The following is an 18,875-nucleotide window of genomic DNA, read 5'->3' on the forward strand; positions in this document are numbered from 1 at the left end:
GCCCTGTCCGTCCTGCCCGCCCCCCCCTTCGGTGATGTGCCTCTGAGTGTTGCCGCCAGCCAAGCCAAGGCTTTTCCCTCAGGCAATCTCCCTTGACACGTCGAACTCCAGATCCATCCTCCGTGTCCCCCCCTTTCTGCCCTTATAATATGTCCCTGGACCGTGACATTTGAGCCTCTGCCTCTTTTTGACGCTCGCTAGGCCGACCCGCTGTGATTCGACTTCTGACGGCCTCGGCGGCTAGCCCTCGAAAATTGATTGACTAGATTTCTTCGATATATACTGTCTGCGTCGTTTTCGCTGCAAGACTTCTTTCAGCTTTCTGTTTCATCATCTCTTTCAAGATTTCCCTGCAGGTGAGTCTCCCATGAAGAATTCTCATCGTCGATGACCGTCAGGCTAATCTATCCAGTTGATTGTTTTCCAGACATACACGCTTTAAACCCCTTTTATTAGTACCCAGCGACCATGCGGGAAGTTAATTTCAGCATCCCGAGCGTCAATAAAGCGGCTGTCAGCATCACCACTACTCTATACGATCGACGTGCCCTCGATTGCACCTCCACTCTCCCACTGATCAACTCCCTGAATCATCTGGCATACCTCACCACTTCATCCGCTCGTATCCGAGATATTCTTACCGTCGATGGAGGCATTGAGCGTTTGGTCTGCATCCTCAAGGAGGGCCGCAGTCGAGATCAGATGGAGATGTGGAAATGGAATCTTGCCTTCCAGTGCATCGTGAACATCGGCGTCCGAGGCTCTGAAAATGTGAGGACTCGCGTCGTTGAGGCCGACATGGTGCCTGTCATTGCCACCATCCTCGATAACTACATCCGAGTTGTGGATAAAATACGTAATTCGAATGAACCCGAGTCCCAACGACATTCCAAGGCACACAAATCTCGCACTCGAGAGCAGCCAACCAGACCGACCTTCGAACGTGCTGCCACTTCGATCTCAGACCACCACCGCAGTACGCGTCGACAGGCTCCTCCACCTTCCATCGAAATCCCCCAACCGTACTCCCAACAAGAGACCCGACAGACTGAGAGTGGAGTCGTGGACGCCACTCCGTCGCCGCAGATGGTTTTGACCTCTCCTCCAGAACGGACGACTTTCCCGCGCGAGACCCACTCGCACCGGGCGATGCAGCCCAGCAGCCATCGCCATCGGATCGTTACGCCGCTTGCCACGGCCGTTCCCTCCACAGGCACTGCCGATGGATTCTATTTACGCCCCATTCGTGACATCGATCGGTTACCGTCACAGCTTCCAGGCCTGCAGAACGGCCTCAACTCTCAACCGGAATCGCCCACTACCCCCCACACGGCTGTCGAGCCGCAATCTATCTCCCAATACAGTGGGAGGGCAAGACGGCGACCGTCTGTTCGCCAACAGCGGTCGACGTTTGGAGATTCCGATGATGGAAACGGTGACGATGTGGTCATGGCTGATGACCCAGTTGAGCCCGATGTGTCCGAGTCAATCGTTGGGCTGCAAAGCACCATGGACATCGAAAACGTCGGTGATCAAGATGCCATCATGGATGATGGCGCCGAATCACATGGAATCGCCCTTCCAAATCCTTCAGAGCAAGTCGATGCTGAAACGTTTAATATCACACACCGCTCCGTTCCTGATGGGAGTTTAATGAGCCCAGCCACCCAGCATGCCAATGGTGCCATCGCAATTTCTCCCAATCGTGCTGCTGTCGCTGCAACAGTTCCTCCGACTGTTCACCCAACACCGTATCCTAATTATCTCAGGGATCATTCCGTATCACCTGCTGTTTTAACGGCGATGCCACGGGACGAAGATGTCCTCATGGCCCTTCAACTCCTTGCCTACGTTTCCAAGTATTGCAGCTTACGCTCATACTTTCAGAACACTCATCTCGTTCCCAGGCTGAAGATCGGAAAGGACATTCATATGCTTGACGATCCTAATTGCCAGCTGGTATCGCCGATCGACCCCAAGGAGGAAACGGAAGAGTACTTGCTACCAGATGATTTCAACATCTTCCCGCTGGTGGAGAAATTCACCGTTCGGCACCACACCAAGGACATGCAATACTGGGCTTGCGTTGTGATGCGGAACCTTTGCCGAAAGGACGATGCCCGCGGCGGCATCCGGCAGTGCGCCTACTACAAGTGCGGGAAATGGGAAGAATTCCAGCGACAATTCGCCAAATGCCGCCGCTGCCGCCGGACCAAATACTGCAGCAAGGAATGCCAGAAGAACGCTTGGGTCTATCATCGGCACTGGTGCCACAGCTCTCCTTGACACACGAAAGGGTGCCCCCCCCCCCTCAATCTCGTGCCGTCTCTTGCCGTTTTATATCAGATATCGCTGTTTAGTCGCCCTAGCTTTGCATCCGCGAACCGGGCCCCCGAGCCGGGTCGCGCTGGCGCTATAGTGCATTCCCCCCATCCAGCCTGCTTTCGGAAAACCCAGCCTGCTTTCGGAAAACTGTGATTCCCCCTCACCCTTCAAGCCTTATATCATGACCCCCCTGGAAAAAAGTCCAACCTTTCACGATTCTCCTTTGTGATAACCTTAATCGACGTTTTTGCTCATGAACTCCAGTATAATGACGTTAACTCTATCCTCTCCTCCCACTTATTTTGCGGATTTATCGGTTGTTTTTTTTTTTCCTTTCTCTTTTCCCCTTCTCGCTTGGCATAAACCCACAGATTGCATATTTTCGCACCTCATATTGGTATTTCCTCCCAAGGCCACCTTTCGCTGCTTGAAAGCCTGATTCGATGTCGATATGCCCTTCGTTTTTATTCCAACATTGTCCAATCTACTTTCTTTGCAGGCCATTCTTTCGCTTTTTTTTTTTTTTTTTTTTTTTTTTTGTGCTACCTGAAGCATCTGGCTGATAGCGTTCACTCACAGCTTCTTTGTGACTAAACCGTAATTTCATATGTTCATTTGGCTTTTCTGTCTACTAGTTTGATACCTTATTAGTACATAGCACTTATATATCTCACCTTTTATCTGTACTTTGGGCTATTTGCCTGAACTATATTTCGTCTCAACTGACTGTCGTCAAAGATAGAGGCTTTCAACATATCAAATGCACATTATTGTGGTAAATCATACTTCCAAGGCATGGCAGCCTTGGCCAACTATGGCATAACTAGTTGTATAAAGTGTAGTTTTCTTAATTGATCTAACCTTGTCATAAGACAAGACATCCCTAAATTCCGCACATATTATTCTCCGCCCGGAATATATATTTCGCCAATGTATTTGTGGAGATATTGGCTTCCAAGCAATTTTATTCCTTGTCATTACTTCTTGTTCGTCCATATGTCACCTCCAGTCTATGAGCAAGATGCATACCAGCCGTGATATTATCCCCCGTGGGACCGGGCAGGGCTTCTGTCCGTTTATGCTCTTCCACCAGCCGGCTGGGCACCGGAGTAAGTTCCGTGTCATCCAGAGGATGGCAGAAATACGCGATACTATACCTATCCCTACCAGACGCAGACATCTGCTCGTCGATCGGGAAAATAACCCGGTGCACGGTGGACTTGAGCAAGCCGTTCGTCCAGAAACTCAGGATGTCCCCTATATTGACCAAAATTGGCGGGAAGCCGGTCGTCGTTGGCTGCTGCTGCTGCTTTGGTCGAATGGGGACAGGGCACCATTCGCCATTTGACGCCAGAATCTCGAGTCCTGGCTGCCCGTCGCGCTGGAAGAGGAGCGTCACGCTGCCGTAGTCGCTGTGTGCGCCTGCTCGAACGTCAACGCCGTGTTGGAATGAGGAGACAGATGGGGCTTTGATGGACGGGTAGAAGAGGAAGCGGAGGATGTCCGCATTGGGGCCTTTGGATTTGTCGTGGCGTACGGTGAACCAATCCGCCGGGATCTATTGCGGAAGATAACTACTCAATAAAAACGGCCAATAGGGGGTAACTGACAGGCTCCGAAATACGCACTTCTAGTCCCAGGGCAAGTAGAGTCAGAATACGGTTGCACGTCTGTTGGCATAGTGCGATGAATTGATTCACTTCGGCTTCACGAGGTGCTAGAGATCGAGGCAACTTCTGGATCGGCTTGCCATCCTTGAAGGCGCCAATATTTATAACTCTGGATTGCAAGTTAACGCCTTGTATCATCAGACTAAACCGCGTATCAAAGAAGCTTACTCTTTGAAATCACCTCTCTAGGCGTGGGACCATTCGATTAGTTTTCGCAGGTCATTCTATTAAATTTCTTTTACAAAATCGTACCTGTTGATGCTCCGGATCTAGGGTCTCGCTATGCATGCCAGACCAGCCTTTGTTCTACCCCATCTTGAGTCAATTATCGAGACAAGATACTCCATGGTGGCATACATCACTCTGCATCTCAACCTCTGATTTCTCTTCAAGGGGCGACGCAAAGAATTTCCTTGACTACACAAAGCCATGGCCAGTTAGTGATACAGTAAGACATCGGTAATCGCCCTGTCTTGGATAGATGTGCACACTGCATTTATGTATGACCATACATATGTGCAACAATAAACTTTCAGGCGCAGCTAAGCGCAGTGCAGGTCATGGGGGGGTTCAATTTGCACACACCATCTCAAAAGCAGATTCCACATCCTCGTTTGAGAAATCACTACTAGCGCCATCAACATACAGAAATCCGTATTTTGTAGCTGCATCTAGCATGGCCCTCCCCACTTCCGGGGTAGCCTTCGAAATATCAATGATTGGGAGCTCGATAGGAAGCCCAGTGGCAGCGGAGGGTGCATCTGACATGGCGGGCAATAATGTATTGGCTCTGATCTTTAAAAGGCCTGACAAAGACGTCTCCTGATTCTGGACCTAGAGAATTATTTGATATCCGGGAGCACAGGATTGCAACCCCGCCTTTTTTCTCAGATAGATGTGTGGTACCAGACTGGCTAGCTAGCAGGAGTTAGTGGCGAATCAAGCGTTCGACATTTGGATAGCGATCCACCCAGCCTGGATCCTTCAGCCGGCTGCACATCCCAGGTGTAGAGACATGCACTGTCTGGGGGGCTTCTCCTAGCGGTGGTCCTTCCCTTGGTGAGCGCTTGTTTCCTGCACCAATTCAGTGAATATTACCAGGCGGAACAGGTAATACCGTTACTCTGTGTATATACAGGCCCGTGACCGCTGCTGATTCAGCAGATGGGGCATCACAAGTGAAACCTTAACGGCACGTCCGCCCAAGCCTTACAAACGCTGCGTGCCTGCTCTGAAGCTGTCTGTGCTGGCTGAGCATTGCTCGCCCCAATTGTTATTACTAGGCCCTGGAAGGGCATCTAGTTTCTCCACTCACTAGTTTCACGCCTGCCTCTGCTCTGCCCAGGCGCTTGTCTTGGCACGTTTCTCATGACGGTTGAAGCTCTGCTGTTGCTTATTCTTCCCTGTTGACGACGACGACGATAACAACAATGCCTAGTGAGTTGCGTTCCTACTTACACTCTGTAGCACGTACCTGACCGACAATTTATCATCTAGTCCCTGTATTTGATGAGTGGGCCAGCTCCCGCAGCCAGACCCTCTCCCTCTCGGCCTTAAAAGGCGCTGTGATTGGTATTCATGCCTCTCACTACCTTGACCTCCATCTCAACCATAATCTCACCAAAGAACCTCTTTTGATTGCCTTGGGAGGGTTTCCCTTCGCCCTGAAAGCACATATCGAAAAGGAGCTCCAGGCCCTTAAAAATGCTGGGATCACTTGTGTTTTTGTTTTTGATGGATTGGAAATTGGGAAGCCGGAACAGGACATTGCGGCCCAGAATCAGTCTACTCGAGCTTTGAGACAGGCTTGGGAATATTATGACCAACAACAAGCCGACCAGGTGGTAGATGCATTCAGCACTGCTGGTAAAACCTGCTTTGTTTTTTGGAGTGGGAAGTGAGATAGCTAACTTGTCCTACAGGAAGTGCAAAGCCTGAATCACTTTACAAATTTCTTCAGCGAATTTTATTTGCAGAAGGCATTGAGTTTATCGTCGCCCCCTATGCGGCTGCGCCCCAGGTACGCTTCACCTACCCATTGATATTCTTTGCTTTTTGGCCTATTGATTTTTTTCTAATCCGCGACAAATAGCTTGCCTATCTTGAAAAAGGTCCAAAGCAATTTATTGATGCGATTTTCGGACCATCCGACCTTTTCCTCTTCGACGTTGATAAGGTCATAACCAAGCTTGACACGGAAAGCTTCCATTTCAACTGGATTACTAGACAAGCATGCACAAATGATCTAAGCCACCTTACAAACGACCAATTCATCGAATTCTGTCTACTTCTTGGCTCTCCCTACCTGCGCACTTTCCCTCCTTTTGAGAGCCACCCGTTCCCAGGGAAGGCGCTGAACATTCGTGATGCGTTAAACTTGTTCAACAACTTAGGAAGGAATGCCATTGCCTTATGTACACAGTTTGAAGACGATCAGCGCGTTCATGAACTGCAGTATTTGGATCGCTTTAAACGTGCATTCGTCACTTTGAAACACCACATAATTATAGATGTTGATGGAAAAGTGGGACCTATTAACCCAGAAAATGCACCTTCTGATCTGCATGAATTGGTGGGACAGCGATTACCAGAAGAGCTCTACTTCTATATGTCTAAGGGAATCATTGGACCAAATGTTCCGAATTGGCTAACATCCGGTGAAATTCCGGTCAACCTTCCGCTTGGCGCAGAGGAATCAGACGTGTATCGCCGCCTTGTATCTGACATGCTCACCCCTGCCCGCACTCAGTCTATTTGTCTTCTTTCTAACTCACTCCATCGATTCTATCAGACCAAGGCCATTCATATTCGCCCTTGGTATGATAACAAGTCTGATCGAATAATTAACCTGAAAACATTGCCGTCTGTTAGGGAAGTGCTTATTCCATGGCGTCTTCGCCAATCTCAGCTCCCGGAGAAATTACGAGAACTCCAGGTATTACACCAGAAACATCATTGGTAATACCAGTGTCTAATATTAGTCTTAGGGCTCCTCCCCGCTCATTACTTCATCCTTAACGATCGCGAAAGACCCAGACTTTGTATCAAAGTCATTTGTGGCTAAGGATGCGCCTGTAAGGTTATCTAACCTCTTGCCAATTCGAATGCTAACTATTAAAAGCAACTCTCAACGAAAGCAGAAATTCTTTCAAATGTTATGTGGCGATTCCTTCAGCTTCGTGGTTATATCGACGACAAACACCAACTTACAGCGTGGGGTCTAGCTCTGGAAAAGGGACTCTCTTGTTTGAATCCATATGAGCAGGAAAACCTAGAAGAGCCTACCTTTCTGGCAGTAGAAATGCTACGTCTGGGGATTCTTAATTCAAAGGAATTATTTGTTAACACGTCCGGAGGCCCAATGAGAGGCAGTGGTAAGCCGTTGACTACTTGAATCTGGCAATTTTAGATGTAATACTAACGAGCCGATAGCGGAAGAAAGATCTTTCAATTTATTAATATCCCGTGTTGCATGTTTCGGAAAAATTCGCCATAAATCCATTGGCTATTCTGGACCATTGAGCAGACAGCTCCTCTCCTTTCATTCTTTAGTTTATGCAATTCGCTCAACTCTTCGAGATTTGATCGAGGTGATACTGGCTGGCCTTCTCCTTGGAGGAGAGGCTGATCGTGAGCGAAGCGATTGGTCTAGTTTAGGCCTCAGGTACGTGACTATTAGCCAAATCTAATCAGAAAATGGCATTGACAAAACTTCCAGTTTACCGTTTATTGATGATAATGACTGCGGCCTTGGTATTGCCATGCGCACGTACCTCGATGACTTACCACAACAAACTGACCCCACATCGGCATCCGTCCGGGCAGAAGTCAAAGCGAAAGGAAAAGACTGGTTCCAGCATAGCCATAGCTTTGTTGAGAATCTGGATATCGCCTGTCACCTCTGGGATGCGGTACGTTGTTTGCGGCACCCCGAGATAAAGACCTATCTACTAACTGCTTATTTAGGTGTATACGGTCTCTCAGAAAGCGCCTACGAAAGATTTTAAGGATGCCAAAGTATGGAGCGACACGAACAAGTGGCTAGAAGAGCGAAGGTAACCAGGGGTCCTATACACTCTGTTATATCCCCTATTACTTTGCAGTCATTATCTAGCAAATACTTTAGCTTCACAGCTCAAACAATATCAAAATATGAGGGCTGTTCCATCGTATACCGTAGTGGCTTGACTGCACAATTGCGCGTATATAGTCTCGTATTAGGAGTTGTAAAGTCCAGCGCCCTATAGTTGGTAATCGTAAATCCGGAACCCGGCTATAATCATTAGTAAAATCTGGGGTGCAGAAAAGTTTGGCGTGCATAACTACTTCACTAGTTAAGATTCATCGCCGAGTGTTTCTAACCACCACTACATTATTCCACCTATCTGCTGGATTCAATGGTTATATGTACTCCGTATGTCCCTTACATAACGATCTTGACTTCCCTAGTCTTCGTGAAATTCCTAGGCTTGCATGGCATATCCCTGTACCTAACCGTTCCTAAAGACGCTTTGGGACTCCGATGCCCCAATACGGAGATTGGAGACATGACTCACGTTTGGCGAGCCCTGCAGTATTCAAAAGCACTTAATCTGCTCTGGCAGAAACGAAATATTCTGCAGCTTCGACCTTGCCACGAGGAGGCAAAGTGCAGGACCGCGGTATTTGACGATTGAGGAGCGAGTATTGTTTCGCCCCCTTTCACCTAGTTATAAAGCCGTACTGAGGTTATATACTACTGGAAACATGCATATCCGCCGCCTCCAGCGGCCAGACTGGAATGAGGCAGCTGACATCAACAGCAGGGCGATGATGGACGATGACCTGATGGAAGTGCTGTGTCCGCGTCGAAAGGAGTACCCCGAGCATTTCCGTAAGGAGTTTCTACGGAGGATAAGAGGCGGGAGTGTGCAGCCTGGGATGGTTTGTTTTGTTGCGGTTACGGATCCTGGGGATGATAAGGATGGTGGTAATGCGGGCAAGATTGTTGGGTATTGTGTGTGGAAACGAAGGGGTAGCGGACCCGATGCGAGAAAGTGGCAGAAGGAGAATGAAGGGGCCATGAATAGTAAGTCACTGAACACGAAATTATCTTGCTGTTTTACTAATATTGACATGTAGAAATCTACGCCCGGTATTATAGTCTCCTGAAATGGGCTGTTGACCATTTCAAGCTGGATAAAAGTGTCGACCCTGAAATGCTTGCAAAATATGTCTCGTCTACGGGTGATCACTTCTCTTCACCAATCTTCTCCGAAATGTGGTATATCGCCGCGCTCGCCGTCGACCCAGTGTATCAGCGTCGTGGCATAGGCAAGCTGCTTGTCAAATGGGGCATCGAGCAGGCTCGGCGCGAGAAAGTGCCGATAGGATTAGAAGCGAGTCCCAAAGGAAAGGGGTTGTACGAGAAGTTGGGCTTCAGGACGGTGAAGGTAACGGAGTGGATGCCAGGGATGACGGACCCGGTGATGGTATGGGAGCCGGAAGGCCTAAGCGCGGAGGAAAGCTGGTTTGCGCGGGCCAGAAAGCAGGCGGAGCGGGCGAGCGGTGGAGCTAAGGCGTAGACAGCGTGGTAAAGGCGGACGTCTTTTGAATAGTCAAGTATGGTGGTGTTAGGACAAGCCGTGGATTGGAGGTATGGCTTCACGCGAGGATCGGTTCCTAGATTTGTTACAGTATTATAATCTCATTAATTTTCAGTCCCAGCTGATGACAAGGAGCTGGGAGTCCAAGCTCTCTGGCTGGCAGCCCTCTCCAGAGCAGCTCAAGCAGCTCGTGCCTAGGACCCAAGAAAGCTAGCAAATGAGCGGTACCGCAGCATTTCTCTGGCAACCTGTCTGCGCGGACAGTTATCCAGCCATGCCCGCCGTGTTCCTAGGCCGGGTGGTTGAAATCTCAAGTCGCCGGCCGGCGCCAACCAACGTTTTCGTCATGCCAAGCCATTTGGGTTTGGGGCCGGAAGTTAACACGATATGCAACAAACCAACTATAAAGCTGCCGGAGCTGCCATTGACTGCCTTGTATTTTAGCTACTACAACGCCCCCTTTAGCTACGTCTTGTCTTGAATAATCCTCCCCTTCATAGCAGGTCTCACACAAGCTTTCCAAATGGCTCGATTGAGCGCCCTCCTCGTGGCTTCGCTGGCCTTAGCTACTAAAGTTCTCAGTGCCGACTCCGCCGTTCTCGATCTCATCCCCTCGAATTTCGACAAAGTTGTGTTAAAATCTGGGAAGGCTGGTCTAGTCGAATTCTTCGCCCCTTGGTGCGGCCATTGCCGAACCCTCGCCCCCGTATATGAGGAGCTCGGCCATGCCTTCGCCCATGCTAGCGACAAGGTACATATTAGCAAAGTTAACGCAGATGAGCACAAGTCCCTAGGAAAGAAATATGGAGTCCAAGGATTCCCGACGCTGAAGTGGTTTGATGGCAAGAAATCAGATCCTGAAGAGTATGACGGCGAAAGGGACTTGGAGAGCTTAGCCAAATTCATAACCGAGAAGACGGGTGTCAGGCCTAGAGGTTTGAAGAAGAGCGGGGAGAGTTTTGTCACGATGTTGACGGACCAGACATTTTCTAAAACGATTGGTGGTGAAAAGGACGTTCTAGTGGCCTTTACGGCACCGTGGTGTGGCCGTATGTTCTATTCATCCCATGTTTCTGTTTCTTCGCGCCCAAGACATGTGCTAGATACATGATACTGACTTATTGGATGTGTAGATTGTAAAACTCTAGCTCCTATCTGGGAATCCCTTGCCGGCGATTTTATTCGTGAACCTGGAGTTGTGATCGCAAAGGTTGATGCAGAAGCAGAACAGTCGAAGGCGACCGCTCAGGAACAGGGGGTCTCAGGATATCCTACAATCAAATTCTTTCCAAAGGGCTCTACTGAGGCTGTGTCATACTCTGGCAGCCGATCAGCAGAGGCTTTTGTCGAGTTCCTGAACGAGAAGTGCGGTACACACCGTATTGTTGGAGGAAAATTGAACGCTAAGGGCGGTACCATTGACGCCCTTGATGCGATTGCGACAAAATTCAGCGCAGGAGAGGCTATTGCGAATATCGCTAAGGATATTGAAGCAGCTGCGAGCTCCCTGAAGCAGGCATATGCGGCGTATTATGTCAAGGTCGCTAAGAAGCTGTCAGCAAACTCCGACTATGCCACTAAGGAACTATCTAGATTGGAGAAGATGATGAGCAAAAGTAGCATCACCCCCGAGAAGCTCGATGACCTCACGTCGAGATCTAACATTCTTCGAAGCTTCATTCAGGGGGAGAAGAAAGAAGCAAAGGATGAACTTTAAGGACCCCGAGACATATATATGTATATTTCAGATTCTCAGCTGTTTAATAGCTATCCAATATTTCAGTCACTCTTTAAAAGATTGGAACAGCTTCAACTCGGAATCCTCCCTGCCTCATGGGACAATGCGCAAGTACGATGGCATGAGCAGGAAAATGTAATGTTATCAATTCCGGCGCTAATAGGGGACGGAAAAAAATACGCTGCAGGGCTGGATCCTCTATTTACACCTCGATGGGCTAGGGATTATCACCCTATTCGCAGTAATATATAATCATGCGCGGTAAAAAAAAATTCATAATTCATCAAAAAGTACTTATTGTCCGGCTTAATCAAGAGGGTATCAATTGTCGTAACCGCGGGGAAGAATGATGTTCTCGCCTATTGCGTCGTCTCTTCGTACATCACTTTTCCAACAGGCATGGGGCCTGGAAAACAGTGCCCATTTCCAGATATGTATATCAGTAGTCAGGTTCCACGATCTGCGTCGTTTGTAGCGCTCAGTGAAGCTTCAAGTTCGTCGAGTCTTCGGGTCATATCGTCCACTACCAGTGAGCAACAGGTCAGCATCATGGGCAATACACTGTGAGAGAATTTTACGCGCAAAAGTATCAAGGGCCTCACATTTCCCCAGGATCTCATTCGAAACATTGGTAAAGCGATGCTGCAACTGGTCTAACAGGTCGTCAACCGCGACAGTGAGTTGTTGCGCGCCATTGTCTTCAGCGGATGCCTGCAGATTTTGCATGAAGCCGTCAGCTCATCGTCTTTCCATAACCACTTCTTATAGCCATGTCCGTCTTATTATCGGCGATGGACTCGAAGGTATGAGGGAGTGAACACAGGGAATGGTGGCGCGCAACAAACGCACCTCTTTGCTGGGCGAGGAGACTTGGCTGACAGGCCGGCTTGGGGCTTTGCTCATCTTCGCGCGAGATTCGGGGTTCCGAGAGTGACCTTGTGCCTGGTCGGGCGAAGATGAGTAGCAAAGAGTCTTGCGACGATCCGGAGGCTCTATACTAGGCTTGGTGCTAATATTAATCTAGTTGCTAGGCAGCGAACCAAGCAAGGGCAACACATGCTAGTCAATCACCACCGTCTGGTAATAAACCCGGGGACAGAGCGGGCGCAACTGCGATGAAATACGGAGTACTCTTATCTGGTAAGCCGGGCGGAGTCGTGAACGGTGTCCGTTGGTCCCCTCTCTTTGACCCCTCGCCTGCAGTGGACGGGGATCCGGTGGGAAACTTACCGGCTCACGCGACACACGCATGGCTGCAATCCTCAACTACGGAGTCATTTCCTGCGACAATGTCCACAGCAGCCCTGCAGTATCTAGGCGCCGTGATGCTTTGCGTGCAGTTGATATAACTAATCCAGAGTTTGAACCGCAATGGCCGAAATATTGATGGAAAGATAAGGTTTACGCTAAGTTATCTTAAGCTTAGCTCCAAAGACTCCAAAAAATTACTGAAGCCAAAGAATTGTAGAGCTTCGGAGAGCAGTTGGCTGGGAAAATCCACGGCTGTTTGGAATTGACTGCTGTGCAGGTCGGATTTTCGGTTTCTCATATCCTGCAATTTATACAAAATGGTGAAGAAAAGCAAGCTGCTCAATGCCCTTGATGCCCACAAGGGACGAGATTACGACAAAGAGCGCCAGAAAAAGTTACAGAAAGCTGCGGAGAAGAAGAAAAGATCGAGGGCGGAGACCGAAGAAGGACAAGAACAAGATGATGTAGAAAATGCAGAGGTACTGTACAATGCTCTTGCGAAGTGGAATTGCGTCTCTAATGTAATCTTCTTTGCAGGAAGAGAATGCGCCAGACAGTATAATCCCCGAGAAACGGAAGACCACTAAAGCCGATAAAAAGAAGAAAGGGAAGAAGGGAGACATACCAGCAGAAAAAGTAGAACATATACAAGGCGATGCTGAAGCCTCGGAAGGCGACGAGGAAAACGAGAATGAAGTTGAGGACGAAGAAGTCGATTCAGACGAGGATATCCCCCTTTCGGACCTTTCAGAAGACGATAGAGCAGACGTAATACCTCACCAACGACTGACGATAAACAACTCTGCGGCCATAGGAGCTTCGCTGAAACGGATATCATTTATCCATGAGAACACACCTTTCTCAGAACACAACTCCCTAACATCTACCGAAAGCATGGATATACCTGATGCGAATGACGATCTTAATCGAGAACTTGCATTCTATAAAGTTTGCGTATCCGCCGTGACAGCGGCACGAGGCCTACTCAAGAAAGAAGGCATTCCATTTACCCGGCCTACGGATTACTTCGCTGAGATGGTCAAGAGTGATGAGCATATGGGCAAGATAAAGAAGAAGCTGTTCGACGAGGCTGCCGCGAAGAAAGCCAGTGCTGAAGCGAAGAAGCAGCGCGAATTGAAGAAGTTTGGAAAACAAGTGCAGGTTGCGAAACTGCAGCAGAGGCAAAAGGAGAAAAAGGAGACTCTAGAGAAGATCAACAGCCTGAAGCGAAGTATGCTTCCTCCTCCCTTTATTTCTGAATATAGACCCAATTTATGCCCCTGTACTTGTATAGTATCTAACTGTTTTGTGTAGAGCGCAAGGCCGATGGTGGAGCTCCCACTGAAGACGACGACCTCTTTGACATCGCCCTCGAAGATGCCAGCAAGTCTGATCGCAAGAGATCGGGCCCCGCAAGCGGATCGAATACCAAACGGCAGAAGAAGAACGAGAAATTCGGATTTGGCGGTAAAAAGCGTTTTGCTAAGAGCGGAGATGCCGTTTCGAGTGGTGACCTGAAGGGCTTTTCTGTTAGCAAGATGAAGGGGAAGAAACCTGGCGGTGCCGCAAAAAGGCCGGGCAAGAGTAGAAGAGCGGCGGCAAAAAGATGAAATTCACCCATTTGCTTTGTTTTTATATGCCCTTCGGGAGAGTTTACCTTCTAGCCTATGGTTCATCTCATCGATTAGGAAAATCTAAAAGCATAGCTGAAGAGCTAAATTACTTCTATTGCTGCCGCGATTCAAATTATAGAAGCTGGAAAGCAGGTCTTGTGTCCAAGTTGACGGTATCGTGGATAAATTCCTCCCAGAGGCTTATTCGTAAAGTCAGAACACGGCTTTAACTTGGAGTATACTGGTGATGAACCTTGGACAAAATTAAGTATATAGTAAAAAACGCTTAATGATTCCCATAAAATGGAACATTTAAACTTTAATAGGAGCTCAGGGACATCCCAAAGTGATCATATAATCATATTCTATATACTAGGTATCGTATCAATTGGTATCGGAAATCCTCATTATTAAGATTTGATTCTTTTTGAATCATGACCATCATGTTCATCTAAGAGCGATTCACTGGCGCCTTCCTGGTGAGAGCCGAAATCCCTAATTTTGTCCAGAAGGTGACTAACGCACGCATTGACATTCAAGCGTTGCTCCGAAACGACGAGATTCAATTTCGTTTGCGTATCTTCTGCGTGGACGAGCGAGTGATCGAAGATCGCGTCTTTCGACCTCTTCGAGCTGGCCTTGTAGATCGTTTTGTTGCACCCAAGTGCAGGACAAACCCAAGTGTCTGGAGGTAACTCAGTATCAGGTTCTTTGGAGGGGGGGAGAGAAGTAGTAATGTCGCCTCTGGCTGGGAGGATATTGTTGGATGACTCGTCGGACCTAACTCCATTAGGTTCGGGGGTAGGGGGGTTGGACGGAGTAGCAGTTGTGTCCATGACTATAAGGGCTGAGTTCTGTATTAATTGATGGCCTCCAGGCTTGGTTGGAGTGTCGTCTTTTTCCATGTTGTCCATCTCAAGGTCTGAGCTCGATGATTCGCTGGCTGGGTTTTTGCTAGATTTACCACCAGTGCGTTTCGAGGGAGCAGAGCTGAGTTTTGGTCGCAGTATCGACATTTGGGCTCGTCTCCTTCTCGGTAATTCATCTTCTTCGCTTCCCTCAGCAGAAGATGGGGAATCTTCTTGGGCATTTGTCGACCGAGGATGTAAAGGGGTATTGCGAATATCCGGTAAGGGTGTTGAGGGTTTAATTGTTTTCAGTTGTTTATAGATCCTTTTTCGCGACCAGTCAACAGTTGACAAAGACCGGGCATTGTCCATCATCTGTATTAAGTATCCCGCTCGTGCCTTCATCAGATTTATAGCATAATCCAAGGAATCCATCTCAAACCGTGTCATTAAGTATTCTGCCGTGGTTTTCAGTGTCATGAAACCTTTATACGTCCGTCCAGACTCGTTCATATCCAAAATAGCCTCAAATATTGTATCCGCCTGGGCCTTTTCGTCAGCTTCATCATCATCATCATCATCACTCTCTTCTTCATTCTCCGATTCAGGGCTGCTTGCAGCCTCTGCTGCTCCCGAATCTTCAAAGAGCTCCTGGAGTGATATTAGCAATTGCTAAGTGGTATAAGCCGGTTGTAGAGATGTCCTACTTTGTGCTTCTCCTCGAAGTATCTATATATGGGAGTTGGCGCCCAATCAACGTTTTCTTTCCCTAGTAGCATTTGTGAAATGAGGAAAGCATGATGTTTTTCAAGCACTTCCTCGACGTCATCTGCATCCTCACAGGCTCCGTGGGTATGTCTCACATACTAGAAGGTGTAAGTTGCTGCGCACGGCGCGACCGGGGCGGACCGAAACTGACCTGGTTGAAAATGTGATCCATGGTAGGTTGCAATTGCTTTCGTTTTCGACCCCTCGCTCGGTGTTTGTCTGCTAGAAAGTACAGGAGGTCCACCGCCTCGGCCATATCACTGTATATCGGCCTGAATGCCCTGGCAGGAGAAATAGCGAACCATCCCGGCGCACCCGCAACCCAAATTCCGACTTCACCGTCGTCATGCTGGCCATAGGCATAATGTGTCACATTTTCGATAATCACTCGTTTGGTAGGGTAGTCATCATCCAGTACTAGAGAGAGAGAAACGCAGGATGTCAGCAGACACCCAGACCCTGGCACAAAGTGTCAATGACATACCAAGGGACTCTTGAGCACTTTCTACCAATTCCAAAAGGCCAGTGACTGTAACAGGATTCTTAGGGGAGGCCGATAGCAGATTTGCAAAGCGAGATTTCCCGGGGACCCTGACTTTGACGTCTGTCAGGGCGAACTCCTCCCAGTCGTTTTCATCAGTCAAGGAGGGCTTTCTGGCTGCGAGCACGCTCTCGATTCGGGCAGTCATATCTTGCTGATTGTCATGATGAATAGGGAAATAAGAAAGGAGTGAAGATCGCGTAGGAAATGAGGCATTGAATGAGCTGTCCAGTGGTTTCTTTATCAACAGAAGCTTTGGTTCTAGGGAGACCGGTTTGATCCATTAGCTAAACGGCTCTCCAAGTAACTACCAGCCAAGTGGCAAAACATTATCCCGTGGTAATTATCCGGGGAGCTCAAAGCTTCAATGTATAGATATTTTGATTTACAGATTATAGCAGTAATGGTAGGCTTTGTCAAACGGATCATATTCATTAAGTCTAAAACTACAGAAGCTAGGTCTGAAATCCAAACACAGCACCAGTCCCATTCTAAAATACACGACCATCCGAAATATGTACATTGATAGCGCATTGGGACGAAGTCGGTTGCAATTTCACGGAACTTGACATCAGAAGACCTGTAGTCCTTTGTCCAGAGCTGGATATCATCAATACCAAAAATGATTTCACTTCACCTTGATCTTGACTATTTCGCAACTGACGATACTCTTTGATAGCGATACTGCGATATCCGTCCAAATCGACCAGAAACTCGAAGCTCAACCTTTCTCCCGTTATTGAAATGCTCTGCATTCTTCAATACTAATCAGGCCCCGATAATATACCCGATTATCCAAATAATGTGAGTCTTCAGCGTTGGCCAGGAAGTCTAGCGAGTTTACGAGTTATGGAAGGATTAACGCCTGTCGCTTGAGTACATGGCACTCTGTGAGGTTCCGTTGGCGGCATATTTCGAGCAGGGTCAAGACTAGGTTTGGGCTTTCAGTTAGTGGCCCTCGACCAAATACCTAAAATCACTGTCAGTATTGCTATATCGCATTGTCTTCCGCGAAATGTATAATAAAGTAAGCCATTGCTCATTGCTGTAATGTGAGATAGTCTGTGTTGTTGAAGGGCGAGTTTTGGATCCTAGACTTGAAAGCTTACATAACGCAGATCATCTATAGTTATCTGCTTAGTAATCATAGTTATTTGTACTTCACAGCTCGACGGATAAAATTGGGTTTCGCTTGGAGCTTCTGGCGGAGACCGATGTGTACGAGTATCCGAGAAGCTGCCGCTTTCTTTCCATGTTAATTCGCAAGTGTCCTTCCAAAGTCAGGCCCATCATGTCGCGGGCATGGAATCTAGACGGGGTATTTGGTTAGTGTTCACAAACCATTATCCCGTACTTCGGCCATGCTATCTGTCTACCTGTTACTGAATACTAACGAGGAATATCTCTCTTCAGCCGTCCATAAGCCCGGCGGAATCTCCTCGGCAGACGTCCTCCGGGATCTCCAGCGGCACTTCAACCCGTCGGAATTCTTCAAGCCCGTGCTCGAGGCCGAACGGCAACGGCGGCGCGAAGAGCCCCGGAACCAGCTTCGCAGACGCCGAGACAAGCGCATACAGGTGAAGCTCGGACACGGCGGCACCCTCGACCCAATCGCCACGGGCGTGCTCATCACGGGCGTGGGGAAGGGGACGAAACAGCTGAACAATTTCCTCGCGTGCACCAAATCGTACGAAGCAGTGGTTTTGTTCGGCGCCGCCACGGACACGTACGACCGGGTGGGCAAAGTTGTTAGCCGCGCGCCGTATGAGCATGTTACTAGGGAAAAAGTGGAGGAGGCCTTGAAAGGGTTTCGGGGGAAGATCATGCAGCGGCCTTCGATCTTCTCGGCGCTGAAGGTACAGGGCAAGAAGCTGTACGAGTATGCTAGGGAAGGAAAAGAACCCCCCGTCGAGATTGCAGAGAGGCCCGTGGAAGTGTCGAATTTGGAGATCGTCGAGTGGTACGAGCCCGGAACGCACAGCTGGACCTGGCCAACCGAAGAGGCGGGCGGGGCGGAGAAAGATATCGCTACGAAATTAATCACCAAAGAGAAAAACATCATCGAGACGGAACAAGATCATGTTTCGGAAGAGAACGACCTGAAGCGCAAGGCCCCGCCCGAGTCCGTACACGGCCAGGACGAACCACCTGCATCAAAGCGTAAGAAAGGAGAAGAAGACCCTTCACCCGACAGCACTACCACCACCACCACCACGACGGCCTCCTCCTCCCCGCCCGCCGTGAAACTCACCATGACCGTCTCCTCAGGCTTCTACGTACGATCGCTCTCGCACGATCTCGGCTTGGCGCTGGGCAGCAACGCGCTGATGAGCGAGCTCGTGCGCACGCGGCAGGGGGACTTCGTGCTGGCGCCGCCGGATCGGGTGCTGGAGTATGCGGATCTGGACGCGGGCGAGGCCGTGTGGGCGCCCAAGGTGCAGCGGTTCTTGGATGAGTGGTGCGAGAAGATGGAGGCGCAGGGGAGGGAGGGAGGAGGAGGAGGAGGAGGGGGGAAGAGCGGGTGAGTGTGAGGATG

At 49.0% G+C, this 18,875-nt stretch overlaps 7 protein-coding genes across 7 annotated transcripts; 5 read left to right on the forward strand and 2 right to left on the reverse strand.

The window, feature by feature from the left end:
* Positions 1–468: 468 nt before the first annotated feature.
* On the forward strand, positions 469–2,286 carry LOZ57_004457 (uncharacterized protein; the record flags this gene model as incomplete). The annotated part of the gene is made up of 1 exon (XM_049253500.1): positions 469–2,286. One exon carries the CDS (start codon positions 469–471, stop codon positions 2,284–2,286), a length of 1,818 nt encoding a protein of 605 aa, XP_049107582.1.
* Positions 2,287–3,289: 1,003 nt separating this feature from the next.
* LOZ57_004458 (uncharacterized protein) lies at positions 3,290–4,763 on the reverse strand (the record flags this gene model as incomplete). The annotated part of the gene is made up of 6 exons (XM_049253501.1): positions 3,290–3,883; positions 3,936–4,104; positions 4,164–4,180; positions 4,248–4,301; positions 4,353–4,412; positions 4,581–4,763. 6 exons carry the CDS (start codon positions 4,761–4,763, stop codon positions 3,290–3,292), a joined length of 1,077 nt encoding a protein of 358 aa, XP_049107583.1.
* Positions 4,764–5,425: 662 nt separating this feature from the next.
* LOZ57_004459 (uncharacterized protein) lies at positions 5,426–9,559 on the forward strand (the record flags this gene model as incomplete). Its single annotated transcript, XM_049253502.1, has 11 exons — positions 5,426–5,432; positions 5,493–5,861; positions 5,918–6,015; positions 6,088–6,930; positions 6,983–7,069; positions 7,117–7,369; positions 7,428–7,659; positions 7,714–7,906; positions 7,962–8,050; positions 8,801–9,063; positions 9,117–9,559. 11 exons carry the CDS (start codon positions 5,426–5,428, stop codon positions 9,557–9,559), a joined length of 2,877 nt encoding a protein of 958 aa, XP_049107584.1.
* Positions 9,560–10,103: 544 nt separating this feature from the next.
* LOZ57_004460 (uncharacterized protein) lies at positions 10,104–11,297 on the forward strand (the record flags this gene model as incomplete). The annotated part of the gene is made up of 2 exons (XM_049253503.1): positions 10,104–10,629; positions 10,714–11,297. 2 exons carry the CDS (start codon positions 10,104–10,106, stop codon positions 11,295–11,297), a joined length of 1,110 nt encoding a protein of 369 aa, XP_049107585.1.
* A 1,589-nt stretch (positions 11,298–12,886) lies between these two features.
* ebp2 (rRNA-processing protein EBP2) lies at positions 12,887–14,179 on the forward strand (the record flags this gene model as incomplete). The annotated part of the gene is made up of 3 exons (XM_049253504.1): positions 12,887–13,048; positions 13,107–13,800; positions 13,884–14,179. The coding sequence occupies 3 exons, from the start codon at positions 12,887–12,889 to the stop codon at positions 14,177–14,179; spliced, it is 1,152 nt and encodes a 383-aa protein (XP_049107586.1).
* Positions 14,180–14,592: 413 nt separating this feature from the next.
* On the reverse strand, positions 14,593–16,487 carry LOZ57_004462 (uncharacterized protein; the record flags this gene model as incomplete). The annotated part of the gene is made up of 4 exons (XM_049253505.1): positions 14,593–15,681; positions 15,738–15,896; positions 15,950–16,215; positions 16,283–16,487. The coding sequence occupies 4 exons, from the start codon at positions 16,485–16,487 to the stop codon at positions 14,593–14,595; spliced, it is 1,719 nt and encodes a 572-aa protein (XP_049107587.1).
* Positions 16,488–17,700: 1,213 nt separating this feature from the next.
* PUS4 (pseudouridine synthase pus4) lies at positions 17,701–18,864 on the forward strand (the record flags this gene model as incomplete). The annotated part of the gene is made up of 1 exon (XM_049253506.1): positions 17,701–18,864. One exon carries the CDS (start codon positions 17,701–17,703, stop codon positions 18,862–18,864), a length of 1,164 nt encoding a protein of 387 aa, XP_049107588.1.
* Positions 18,865–18,875: the final 11 nt, after the last annotated feature.

This window comes from Ophidiomyces ophidiicola (genome assembly GCF_022830035.1).
Source record: "Ophidiomyces ophidiicola strain CBS 122913 chromosome Unknown scaffold_18, whole genome shotgun sequence".
NCBI lineage: Eukaryota > Fungi > Ascomycota > Eurotiomycetes > Onygenales > Onygenaceae > Ophidiomyces > Ophidiomyces ophidiicola.